This window comes from Poecilia formosa, unplaced genomic scaffold (assembly GCF_000485575.1).
Source record: "Poecilia formosa unplaced genomic scaffold, Poecilia_formosa-5.1.2 Scaffold742, whole genome shotgun sequence".
Classification (NCBI taxonomy): domain Eukaryota; kingdom Metazoa; phylum Chordata; class Actinopteri; order Cyprinodontiformes; family Poeciliidae; genus Poecilia; species Poecilia formosa.
Window position 1 is genome coordinate 76,138 of NW_006800681.1, and position 13,987 is coordinate 90,124.

At 39.9% G+C, this 13,987-nt stretch overlaps 1 protein-coding gene across 6 annotated transcripts in view; it reads right to left on the reverse strand.

Annotated features, from left to right (window-relative positions):
• sgsm2 (small G protein signaling modulator 2) overlaps positions 1–13,987 on the reverse strand; it is a 110,996-nt gene that overhangs the window by 69,322 nt on the left and 27,687 nt on the right. For all 6 annotated transcript variants that reach the window (XM_016666559.1, XM_016666560.1, XM_016666558.1 and 3 more), the window contains 3 exons: positions 3,882–3,949; positions 2,072–2,220; positions 1,845–1,979 (listed from right to left, as the gene is read on the reverse strand). In XM_016666559.1, the coding sequence (XP_016522045.1) occupies positions 1,845–1,979; positions 2,072–2,220; positions 3,882–3,949 (352 nt within the window). The remainder of the gene's footprint in view (positions 1–1,844; positions 1,980–2,071; positions 2,221–3,881; positions 3,950–13,987) is intronic.

Genomic DNA, 13,987 nt, shown 5'->3' on the forward strand with positions numbered 1-13,987 from the left:
TAGGCTTTTCTCATGGTGACATGCATTAACAATTCAACTTTTGATTTTTTTTTTTTTTCTTCTTTTTTTTTCCTTTTTTCTGCAGTTCCACGTTAAAGTTTGATGCAGCTCTGCTTTCCTGAATGGACCATCTTCATCTCCACTGCAAGTGTAGCAAACCAAGCAACTCTTTTTTATAGATTACAGTCCACTAAAAGGTTGCATTGTGCCCTTGTTTATATTTTTAATAGTGTAATTCTGTAAAGACGAAATATGTCTGGTGGTTTAGCTCTGCTTTACATATCTTGCTAAATTGCGGGTTTGAATATTGCAATACTTTCCTATAACAAAATAGACCTGCAGAAAAAAATTACTAATAAAATATCTTACATATGCATAGTTGTATGCTTTATATAGAGATGTTCCCTAGCTTTGATTGTATATCTCACAATTTTGTGATTTATCATTGTTTATTAAACTCTGAAAGCTGTGTGGCTTTGTTAATAGTCTGTCCTAGAATGCGGTAAGATGTGCCCTTTTGTTTTTTGTTGAGCACCTGCCCCGTTAGTGGTCTCTGCACGGCCCTGTCCCTTAGGATTTGTTGCTGCACGTTTGCGCAATGTGAAGGAAAGAGGAGACCAGCTGCACAGGCAGGCTGCGAAATGAGATGCAGGTGATCAGTTTGTGTGATCGGAAACAAGAGACCGTGATTGGCGATCACCGATCATACACTTTTTCACGGAAATCGGCCGATTATGATCAGTGGCCGATCAATCGGCACACCTCTATTAATAATACATTGGCTCTGATTATGGCATTATTTCAATAAGATCATTTAGAAATGATGGAAGACTTGGACCAATGCACAAATTCTTCTACAGCACTACACAAAGATTCTGAATAGGGTTAAGGTCTCTGTGGTGACAATTCCATGGTAAAATGATTTCTCATGCTCCTTCAACCGCTTTTGCACATCTTGAGCCACTAAGATTCTGGAATAATTATATTTTAATATGCCTATGCCACTAGAGAAGCTGATGGAATTACCAGGCTGTTCTGGATATTCAGCTAATGAGATGACTGGAGCACATTTTGTTGTGCTCCATTTTGTTAACTTTTTTTTTTAAACCACAGAATGTGTTTGGAACATAGTTTAAAAAATTAGGAGCTACTCACTGTAATCACAGTGAAAATAAGACGGCAATCCTCACCTGGAGTTCATATTTAGAAATTGTAAACATCTGTATGGAGACCAAGACTTTTTGCACATAAAACAAACAAACAAACAAACAAACAAAAAAACATGGCTCACTCTTGGCTGAGGAAGCTTTGCTAGACTGAGGAAGACATCACCCTCCAGTTGCAGAGGATCACTAAAGAAAACATGGTAACACTTTATCTGTGGGTGCATGCATAAGACTGACATGACACCATCATAAACATGACATAACACCTGTCATGAACATGAAAGAGTCTTTATGAATGTTTGACTGTTGTCATGCTGTGTAATTTGGTAAATAATGACACTTTTAATGCAAAGTTGTTTTAAAAGTTGCAATAAAAGTCCATTAAAAGTGCCATATCAGTCTTATGCATACCCCTTCAAATAAAGATTTAACTAAAACATTCATAAAAACTACCAAAAGCACAAACTGTGCAGGGCTGAATACATCTGCATGGACCCATGTAGATCCCATGCAGCTCAATATGTAAAACAAGTTTTCACAGTTTGTTTTGAAACACAATTTATTTTAATATAAGATGAGGTTTTTTTTTTTGGTCTATTTGATTTATTTGTCCCTCAGTGGAAAAAAAATATTTGTACCAACACCAAACTGATAGGTAAATGAGTGGCAGAGTCGTACCGGTTGCACCAGGACGTTGTTTTTTCCGTACAGCAGGTGTGTTCTGGAGTTCTGATGAAGGGACTCCACATACTCTCTCGCAGATGCAGCAAACCTGTCTTCTGACATGCTCCCACTGGACTGCCTCTTACGGATCTGATAAAAGATGTTCACCCTTTATTTACAACAGGATGTCTCTCTAACAGCAAATATCCTCAGATTTGATCTAAATCCTCCTCCAGACTCACCCCCAGAGCTGGTCGACGGCCAGATGACACATCTAGGCTGCGGTGGGCCCCGTGGATACGGTGGCGCTGAACCAGCTCATTGGCTGATGGGTCCGTCCAGAAATGATCGGAAGTTTTCAGCTTAGTGTACTCCAGGGCACAGGGCCCCACTGCAGATACAGAATACAAGCAGAAAACGCACGTAACAGGAATTTGTTCAGTTTAAACCTTCCAAAATATGGGAAGGATGATCAGGAAATGTTAATTTCTCATTAAAGTAGTTGCATAACTATTCTGCACACAAGAACAACTATAGGGTGCAGTTTGTAAAGTTACACTGTAATAAATGTAATTAAGTATTTAGTTTGGAAAAAAATATCTAGTTTGAAAATTAAATGTTTAGTTTGGATATTAAATGTATAGTTTGGAAAATAAATATTTTGTCAGGACTCTGGATTTTTGGATTTGGTTTTGCTTTTGTATCTTATTTATCATTATTCTTTAGTTACCTTAGGTTCTGTTATTCTTGTATGCCTGAGTCTATGTCTAGCTTTCTTTAGTGATTGTAGTTAGATTAATTTTATTTAATTCTTCTAGTTATTCCTTATATCATGCTCCCTGTAGTATTTCTAATAATGTTTATTTCTTAGTTATTTCATCACCCTAGGTTCAGTTATTCTTATATGTCTGATTTATGTATACCTTTCTTTAGTAGTTCCAGTTAAGTTATTAAGTCCTTCTAGCTTCCCCCTGTAGTGTTTCTAGCTTTTCTTATCTGGTTACTTTAGATTGAGTTCTGTTATGTCTGCATCCATACCCATCTTCCTTTAGGAAGATGGGTATGGATGCAGATACCCATACCCATCTTCCTTTAGGAAGATGGGTATGGGTATCCTAGTTAGGATATTTCTTAAGTCCTTCTAGCTTCCCCTCATAGTATTTCTAGTTTTCTTTCTTTTTTTTCTTTTTTTTTTACTTTAGGTTTAGTTAATCTTTTGGTCTGAATCTTTGTCCATCTTTCTTTAGTGATTTTAGTTAGGTTATTTCTTTGTTTTGATCTTCTAGTTATTCTAGCTCTATGTCCCTTAGTTCTTATTGTTGTTAGATCAGCCTTGTTTCTGTTTAGGTTTGTTTAAGTTTTTCCTTCATGTCTTTTTCTCTTCTAGCTTATCAGGTTTTTTTTTTTCGTATGATAAGTATTTTCAGCTCCCTTTTGTCTTCCGCAGTATATGTCCTTGGCTTCCCTGTGCCATCTTCTCCCCGCCCCTCATCTAGCTCCTGTGCCAACTACTCATACCTGCAATCAATCTTCTCATCTAGTTAGGTCCATTGTTCCGTTTGCTACCTCCCAGTATTTAAGCTCCTCTATCTCTCCTCTATCTCAGTCACAACTCACCAGCCTGCCTTGTTACCCCGCTCATCATTAGTCACCTGCCTCGTCTCTTCCTGTGACTTTGTTTTTGGATTTTGTTTTCATAGGTTCATATTTTTGTAAGTTTGATTCTTTGTTTTGCTTCTTCATTAAATCTTTAAATGAAACTCCATCATGTCACTCGCCTGCTGCTTTTGGGTCCACACCTCAACTACATCATGACATATTTACTCAGTTAAAAAAACTAAATATTTAATTTGGAGCAAAATATTTAGCTTGAAAATAAATATTTAGCTTGTGAACTAAACACTCAGTTTGGAACTATAATATTTATAAATGTATGAATTGCATGGTGAGAATATGACTGAAATATAAACACCCATTTTTTTCTGTGTGATCTTACAAATTTCATAAATAACTGCACACAAAATATGTGTTTTTCAAGCATTAGTTACTCACCAAGCAAGGCTGCTAAGATGGGCCCAAAGACTGGGTCATGCATTAGAGCTTCCCTTTCATAGTATTTACTGCAGAGATAAAATGAAATGAAAGGACCAGTGTTAGCATGTGTTTTCTGTGTGAGGGGAAGATGTCCTGTAAAGGTACATGAATGATCGCTGGAATTGCAGGAGTTTTTAGAGACTTTGCTTTTACTTAAGTGTGAGCAAATGTAGAAAACTAACAGGCTCAACATGTTTATGAATATAGCTTTCAGATGGGAAAAAGGAAAGGTTAAAAAAGTATTTAACAAAAAGACTTATTTTATCTAAAATATGTTTGATGTAATATATGTTACATATGTTTGATGTAATACATACATAAAAAGGCTTGTGGTCTGCAGGGCAAAAAAATGACATCCTCCATTTCCCTGAATCTGATATTCTACTAAAACTATATATATATAACCAACATATTCAGATTTTTTTTTTTCAAAACTACTATATTATAAAACCTTGGGCTCAAAATTATGACTAAAAGAGAACACATGCTAAAGTGACAAATCAACTAAATCAGTCTTTGTTTTCCTTTTTGTTTATTGTTTTTTCTTTTTTTTTTTTTGCTACAAATATCTTTTTAAGGATCAAGCATTGTTTCTGACATTTTAGCTTTTGGTTTTGGTATGCAGTGTGTGCCTCTATGTGCCATCAAGTTACCAAAACCTTCTGTTGTCCATGAACAAACAGTGCACACATTGTTTGTAGTGGTGAAATTTGTTAGCAGCTCTGGTTGTGGTTGTGGTTCTGGCGTTAAAATTAATTTACAAGTCCCTTATTGAATCCATCCAAATATGTAATATTTCCTCCTGTTACATTTTAACAACAATAAAACACACCATCACTGGATCAGGTCAAAGTTCATCTGTCTCAGCTGTACAATCCCTCTGTCAGGATAGCTACCAATCACACAGAAGACTAATTACACTGTAAAACCCAATGCTGCTTCTTACTAATAAGGAGTTAGTTATCTGTACTCATATCAGCTAAGAGTAACTTTTATAAATTGATTTGAGTAGATCCAAAACTAACAGTTTGATTTTCTAAATCATTTACAATAAATAAACATATGCTTATCATTTATTTTGAGTATTGTTTCTTTGAACTGTTTTAAGTTGTGATCACTGACTCAGACCAAAGAAATAAACCCCCTCCTTTTTCTGACGTCATTACTGAGCTTTGCACACAATGCTGAGGTGTTTTCACTGGACTTGTTGGCTGTTGGCCTTTAGAGAAAAGTTTCAACAAAGAATTTTAGCAACTTTAGTGTGAAAATTACAAGGTAGGTGTTTTTTCTTTAATTCTTCTAAATGCTTATATAGAACTTGAAGGTAAATTTATTGGGCTACCTCGCTGATTTGCAGAAAAATGGGCCATGCATGGAGCATACTAGCGCAGCTGCTGCCTAGCATTGCTTAAAGTCAGCCTAGATAAATTTAGAATACAGTATAGCCGTTGGTGGCTTATTTGGGGAAATAGTTAAATAACTTACTATTTCAAACCTACATAGCACACAACGTCACGGTAAAGTAGAGTTTAATAATTTTAACTATAGATTTTCTAGTCCAAATGTATAAACAGCGTGTGTGAACATAGATTTTTTTATTTAGGAACCACTTGCATCTCCACTCCACCACGCACTGACTCTGCAGAATATTACTGTTAATGAGCGTGTTTACTCTGCCTTCACATGGTGGTGCAGTGCACATCCATCCATCCATCCACCCATTTTCTACACATTCATATCCCTAGTGGGGTCGGGAGGGTTGCTGGTGCCTATCTTCAGCTAACGTTCCGGGCAAGAGGCGGGGTACACCCTAGACAGGTTGCCAGTCTGTCGCAGGGCAACACCAAGACAGACAGGACAAACAACCATGCACACATACACCTAGGGAGAATTTAGATAAACCAATTAACCTGACAGTCATGTTTTTGGACTGTGGGAGAAGGCTGGAGTACCCGGAGAGAACCCATGCATGCACAGGGAGAACATGCAAACACCATGCAGAAGTCAAGTCAAGTCAAGTGTACTTTATTGTCAAAGATCTATGTAAAAGGGTTAATACAGAAGTTTGAAATTGCGTTTCACCAGTCTCCAACGTGCAGTTAAACTAAACATATAAACATATAAATAAGACATTGACAGTAACCCACCCACCCCCACACACACACCCTGCAATACACTGTGCAATAAGAAGACAATAGGGCAATAAGAAGAAGATATAGATGGACAATAAATACACAAACACACACACACAGTGCAATAAGAAGACTAACATACTGATGGACAATAATATACACAAAAATAAACACACACACATAGCAGCAGAATGCAATCAGTGGACATACAGGTAATGTGAGGTAATGCAGATGTTGTATGCAAGGTACAAAGAGCAAAGTGCAAGTGGTGTGTGAAAGAAATTTTTATGAAATGTTCTCCAGTGTCCTTGAAATGTTCATTTAGTTTACTTCCATGTGTTGATGAGTCTGATGGTTTGTGGAAAGAAGCTGTTTCCCAGTCTGCTTGTGCGACACCGCAAGCTGCAGTAGCGCTTCCTTGATGGTAGTAGGGAGAACAGTTTGTGTGCTGGGTGAATGGGGTCTCTCATTATGTTCATTGCTCTCTTGGAACAGTGTGAAGTGTATAGGTCCTGACTGGCTGGTCGAGGTGATCTGATGATCTTTTCTGAGGTCCTCACAATCATCTGGAGTGCCTTCTTGTCTATAGCTAGACAGCTGCCATGCCAGACAGAGAGGCTGCTGGTCAAGATGTTTTCAATGGCATCCCTGTAGAAGGTGGTGAGAGCAGATGTGGGGAGGTTGGCTCTTCTTAGCCTCTGCAGGAAGTGGAGTCGTGTCTGAGCCTTTGTGACTAGGGAGGTGGTGTTTGTAGTCCATGTGAGGTTATCTGTGATGTGCACTCCAAGGAACTTTGTGCTTTTCACAGACTCCACAGCACTGCCATTGATGATGAGTGGGATGTGAGTTGTTTTTTCTTTCCTGAAGTCCACAGTTATTTCTTTTGTTTTGTTGACATTGAGTAGCAGATTGTTTCTCTCACACCAGTTGATGAGTTGATGTGCCTCCTCTCTGTACGCTGAGTCATCGTTGTCTCTGATGAGGCCCACCAATGTCGTGTCATCTGCGAATTTGATGATGTGATTCGTTTCAAATCTGGCACTGCAGTCGTGGGTCATCAGCGTGAACGGCAGGGGAGATAGCACACATCCTTGTGGCACCCCAGTTTTTATGATGCTGGTCACAGAGGAGTTGTTTCCAACTCTGACTGTCTGCAGTCTGTTAGAAAGGCCAGTAGCCAGTTGCATAGTGAAGTGCTGATGCCTATTGAAGTCAGCTTGTTCACCAGATGTTAGGGGATGACAGTGTTGAACACAGAGCTGAAGTCAATAAACAGCAACCGTGCGTGACTGTTTTTATTCTCCAAATGAGCCAGGCAGAGGTGAAGTGCTGTTGCTATGGCGTCATCAGTGGAGCGCTTGGGGCAGTAGGCAAATTGATATGGATCCAGAGTAGGGAGTGTGGATGTTAAGTGGGTCTTTACCAGTCTTTCAAAGCACTTCATCAAGATCGTAGTGAGTGCTATAGGTCTGCAGTCGTTGAGTGATGATGCTGGTGACTTCTTGGGTAATGGTATGATGGTGGTGGCTTTGAAGCTTGGTGGTATGATGGCTTGGCTCGGAGAGATGTCGTAGATGTCTGTGAGGACGTCAGTGAGTGAGTCAGCACAGTCTCTCAGGTATGTTGTCTGGACCTGCAGCTTTCCTGGGGTTCACCTTGAGTAGGGTCCTCCTCAAGTTCATTGGGTCCAGTTGAAGTGTTGTGCTGTCTGGGTTGACTGGGGCTTTTGTAGGTGTTGTAGTGTTAATTTCTTCAAACCAGCTGAAAAAAGTGTTCAGCGAGTTGAGGAAGTCTGTGTTGTCCTCACACGGTAGGGGGGCTGGCTTGTAGTCTGTGACTGACTGGATGCCTTGCCGCAGGCGTCTTGGGTCTTTTGTGACTGTGAAGTGTGAGTTGATTTTTTGTCCATAAGCACGCTTGGCTGCTCTCACACCCTAGAGCAAGTTGGCCCTGGCTGACTTGAGGGCCTCCTTGTCTCCAGACCTGAAGGCAACTTTGTGTGCTCTCAGGAGCTCACGTACCTCCCTGGTGAACCAGGATTTTTCGTTTGCTCTCACTGTAATCTCCTTGGTGACCGTTACATCTTCCATTCATTTTGTTATGTATCCAGTTACTGAGTCTGTGTATTCAGTGAGGTTGACGTCCTGGTTGGTGGTGGCCGCGTCCCTGAAAACAGACCAGTCTGTGTGTTCAAAACAGTCCTGTAGTGCTGTTGTGGCGCCCTCTGGCCAGGCCCTGATCTGTTTCACAGTTGGTTTGCTTCTTGTCAACAGAGGTCTGTAGGCTGGAATTAGCATAACAGAGAGATGGTCTGATGAACCCAGGTGGGGGTGGGGAACTGCTCTGAAAGTCTGCCTGATGTTGGTGTAGACCTGGTCAAGTGTGTTCTCCCCTCTTGTTGCAAAGTTCACACACTTGTGGTAGTGTGGCATTACTGTTTTTAAATTGGCCTGATTAAAATCGCCAGCGGGGTGTGTGTTTTGTGATGTACTTACAGAGCGGTACAGAATGGAGAGTGCTTCCTTTGTGTTCGCGCTGGGGGGGATGTAAACAGCTGTGATGTTGACGGTATTGAATTCTCTCGGAAGGTAAAATGGGCGGCATTTGAGAGTTAAAAATTCAATGTTCTCTGAGCAGTGGCTAGCGATAACTGTAGCGTTTGTACACCAGTGGTTGTTGATGTAAATGCACACACCTCCTCCCCGAAATTTACTCATGCTGGCGTGGTTTCTGTCCGCACATAATGTTGTAAGCCCGGGGCCAGGAGTCAAACCCAGAACCTTCTTGCTGCAAGGCAACAGTGCTACCAACTGCGCCACTGTGCAGCCCACGCAGTGCACAGCACCTCTGTAAGAGCCATATGAATGAAATGAATGATTATTGAGGTGACGGGAGCGCATGCCTTTGACACTTAGGTGGTGGGTGTGTCTAGGTGGGCGTGGCTGTCACTGAAGGTATGAATGGGAGCCACACNGCAAGTTGGCCCTGGCTGACTTGAGGGCCTCCTTGTCTCCAGACCTGAAGGCAACTTTGTGTGCTCTCAGGAGCTCACGTACCTCCCTGGTGAACCAGGGTTTTTCGTTTGCTCTCACTGTAATCTCCTTGGTGACCGTTACATCTTCCATTCATTTTGTTATGTATCCAGTTACTGAGTCTGTGTATTCGGTGAGGTTGGCGTCCTGGTTGGTGGTGGCCGCCTCCCTGAAAACAGACCAGTCTGTGTGTTCATAACAGTCCTGTAGTGCTGTTGTAGCGCCCTCTGGCCAGGCCCTGATCTGTTTCACAGCTGGTTTGCTTCTTGTCAACAGAGGTCTGTAGGCTGGAATTAGCATAACAGAGAGATGGTCTGATGAGCCCAGGTGGGGGTGGGGAACTGCTCTGAAAGTCTGCCTGATGTTGGTGTAAACCTGGTCAAGTGTGTTCTCCCCTCTTGTTGCAAAGTTCACACACTTGTGGTAGTGTGGCATTACTGTTTTTAAATTGGCCTGATTAAAATCGCCAGCGGGGTGTGTGTTTTGTGATGTACTTACAGAGCGGTACAGAATGGAGAGTGCTTCCTTTGTGTTCGCGCTGGGGGGGATGTAAACAGCTGTGATGTTGACGGTATTGAATTCTCTCAGAAGGTAAAATGGGCGGCATTTGAGAGTTAAAAATTCAATGTTCTCTGAGCAGTGGCTAGCGATAACTGTAGCGTTTGTACACCAGTTGTTGTTGATGTAAATGCACACACCACCTCCCCGAAATTTACCCATGCTGGCGTGGTTTCGGTCCGCACAGAATGTTGTAAGCCCGGGGCCAGGAGTCAAACCCAGAACCTTCTTGCTGCAAGGCAACAGTGCTACCAACTGCGTGGTGCTTTGCCCACGCAGTGCAAAGCACCTCTTTAATCCCTTCCCAACTAGAATGCAGCAACAGCGTTAAATTGATGTTTCCTCGTAGTTGTCCAACCTAATTTGAAAATGAGCTGTTTTGCAAGTATAATCTTTATAATATTTTTGAAACTTTTGCTATTCAACTTTAGCATTTTTGTTGTAGTAAGAGCCACTTACTACACCCTACTTTTCATCAACATATGATGCAATGTTTTTTTCATGTTGACATTTTTTGCTAATTCTCCTCAGATCTACTGCTAATTTCACTGGATTACCAGTTAGCATGGATGTATATCCTCCTCAGCTGATTCGATTTTACACAAAAAAGAAAACAGGAGGAGTTGATGAAAAGATGGACTTCCACTATACTTTTGGCATTATGATTCCCATTGTTATGTATTGTTTAAATATCATTTAAGGTAGTGTTTCTCAATCTTTTTTGGGCCAGTGACCCCTTATCCATTAGCCAGGTCTCTCACCACCCCCATCAAAGAATTTGCAGGCTACTTTGCACTGAATATTATTTTTATTATTAATATTACTATTACTATTGTTGATGTTTGATTTTTATGGTTGTTTCTGGAGTTATCGTCAAAAATAATTTCCCAGAGAACAAAAAAGCAATGCAAATAGAAATTATTTTTACAGGTGTCTAAGAAAAATGCAATGAATCCATCTTAAAATTGGTAGGCCTAACAGCAGCCAATCAGAGTGGAAAAAATATTCTTGTTCTTTGCCATTTTCTAGTTGTTAAATATTACATAAAATGACCAGCCTAATTGGATAGAACTCCAACTACCATATGTTAATCATAACTCTTCTCTCCAATGTTTCTGTCAGTTTCTGGTGGTGCAGCTCAATGCTGCCTTCAGGAGAATAGGACATCAGAGTATCATTCATAAAATTTCACCCACATGGCATTTACTGTGTAAACCAGAGCTTTCAGTGGAAAAACAAAAGTTCCAAATCCTTTTAATGCTATACAAATATGGGACAGGAACATGGATTATATCTTTATATAAACCTGTCTATTGATTTATAGATTAATAGTTCGTTGCTCCGTTCTAAGTCGCGGTTCTCCTGTTTCAGAGTTTTGCGCAACGTGCACATCGTCTTTTTTATTTATTTATTTTTACCCCATAAGGCGCGGAGCGGTCGGGAGGCGCGTACTGATGGAGAAAAGCAGACTGACGTAAACCTTTTAGCTCCCGTATTCTGATGATTAAAATTCTAAAGTGCTGTGGTGCCACCATTTCATACCAGATCACGCTCCCTATCGAGGTATCACCCATGGAGGGATTTCTTTATTTAAATGGGTTCATTTTTCTGAGGGATACACAGTGAGGGTATCGTGATTTTAGTAATCACATGTTTATAACAGCGATATTTTGTTGTCCTTCCATGAAAGCGGGCAGCATTCAGATGGACATTAAAACACTTTTTAATATAAGTTGCTGCTTTGACATGATCACAGCACTGCCAAAACATATGCACAAAAATTCTCAATAAAACATAAAATATTTGAAAATCAGACACCAGACAAGTGAATCACAGCAACGTCATCAGCCGGTGTAACGCTGAACTGATGCTGTGAAGCTACTAGTAGCAGGAGCGGAGCTGCGCCAAAAGCTAACAAACACTGAGGAGAAGGACAGCTGCCATCGATACAGTTGCAGCCAGGCATGTTTTAATGTTACACAATACAGTTTTAACAAGTTGCTCAAAGTCTAAACTGGTATTGTTGTGCATTTAAGGTGTAACGTTTACCTTCGAGCAAACGTCCTGGAAAAGAATCCCAGCGCCCCCCCCCCTTTTGTAAAAGTTTCGGCCAGCGCCCCTTGCCGTCCTCTGAATGCCCGCCGGGGGGCGGTACCTACCCCGTTGAGAAACGCTACTTTAAGGACAAAAACCACAAACATACAAAAAGATGCGCACCCCTGGCTGGCCTTCTCGATTACCTTAGAGCGAAATCTTCAGAAATTTTCAAAATATGCAAGGTATGTTATACTTGGAGATTACACTAATTTGCCAATCAGAATTTAAAAAATAGGTCATAATGAAAGAAGTTTAAAATAACAAAAAATGTAGTTGGTGACGTGTATTTATTCTCATTTTATGTGTTTGTTTGATATGGATATTATTACTCAATAATGTTACACTCTAGGCTGCATTTTAGGATTAAATGGACTCCTGTGGAGGTGCAGCAGCTCTGGTGGCTGATATGGATGAAGAGGAGGTTCCTGCTAAAGTTCCTTTTTCATCACACCAGGTGTTTGTTGTGCTTGAGTATCTAGTGGACAGACTTATCACCTATGGACTGACACACTGGTTTGTTTGTTTGGTTTAAACGTCTGAGCTATCCTCTAAATTGCTGTAGATTTTTTGAGTTCATTCATTTATTGTTCATTTAGCATTGCACTATACTGTTTGCATGAATGAATGTTAAAGCCATGTTGTCATTTGATGATAGTTTTATGTCAATATATCAGAATATTGTGAACAAGTAAAATAATAATTAATCAAACTGCATCTTCTGTGATTGCTATGGCTCATAGTGACAACTAAAATCACTTGCTTTAAAAATGACAACTAAAATCATTTGCTACAGAAATTATTCTGTACAGAAATAATTCCATTCAGTCTGAATAATTTCTGACTGTACAATGTCAAAAATTATTCTGACTTTGTACAGTATTCTAATTTATCAATGTACACCTATATAAATATTTCACAAGTATTTAGAAATCTGAATAAAAATACAAATATGTCAGTATCTTTAAGTTGTCATCTTTAAAAGACCAATTTTTGATATTTGATAATGTTTTTTTAGTCATGATTTATGTTTGAAGCTACAGTTTTGAGTTAAAAACTGACTGAAAAACGTCAGCGTTTGTTGTGTTAATACTACAGCTTTGTTATGAGTAGTGAACTGCAGTTCTGCTTTCAAATGAAGCCCTGTTAAAGGTCAAGTTATTAATCTTATCAATCTAATCTATCTATCTACACATCAAAATCAAAAGTGTTAGATTTCCATTGTTGGTATTGTATGTTAAAAATACAGTGTTAATTCAACACTTGTTTAGTCTAATTCAACGATAGGAGTTAGGAGTTTTAGTTTCCCAAAAGAGCTGGTGTTATTCCAGAGAGTTAAATTTAAGCAACTCTGTCTGGTGTCGATTTTGAAATCAACACCAGACAGAGTTGCTCCCACAATTGTAACGTATCTGTGATCTCACGTGTTTGCTGTTTGGGGACAGCAGTATGGAGTCTTGTCTGGAGCTTATCGTAACAAGGTAAGTTCCATGTTAAGATTATTTGTGTTTTTGATTAGTTTTTATGGATGTATTAATTTTAGGTTTGCGCAAGAGTATCGATTCATATACATAGTTTGCTTAACGTAAGTTTATTTGTTTGGATATCATGGTATATATGACTGTTTAGTACAGGGGTGCTTATTAAGTCCAGTCCTCGAGAGATGACATCCTGCAACTTTCAGATGCTTCCCTGCTCTGACACACCTGAATCAAATGAATTGCTCTTTAGCCGGTCTGTTCAGAGCTGATCCTGGTCTGTTGGAGTAAAGATGCATCTAAAAGTTGCAGTAGCTATCGAGGACTGGGCTTCAGCACCATTGGTTTAGTACTTTTGTTAGCAGCTAAAGCTAGCCAAACATGTGTAGCACAAGGTGTCAGGTGGTTAACCGAACATTTATACTGTCAGAAAAATCTGAAGGCCATTTGAGTTAGCATTATTTGGCTGCAGAGTTGTTTTCTTGAAGTTTTTGGCTTTAGACGGCATAATGGGGAAAGTGGCTGTGCTGGGCCGGTGGCTTGATCTATGTGATCAAAGCTAAGCAGAGTACCAGCAGAGTATTTTGAATGAATATAATGGTGACACACACAGGAGGGTCTGGTTAGATTTGCTCACACTTCCCTTTAAAATATCTATTATCCTTATCTTATCCTAGCCTTATCTATTAATGTGTTTGCTATTTTTCCTGCTTTCCTCCAGGCTGGGAAAAAAAAAAACGGGCATTTTTCTGTTGGTTCATGTGCTTCTT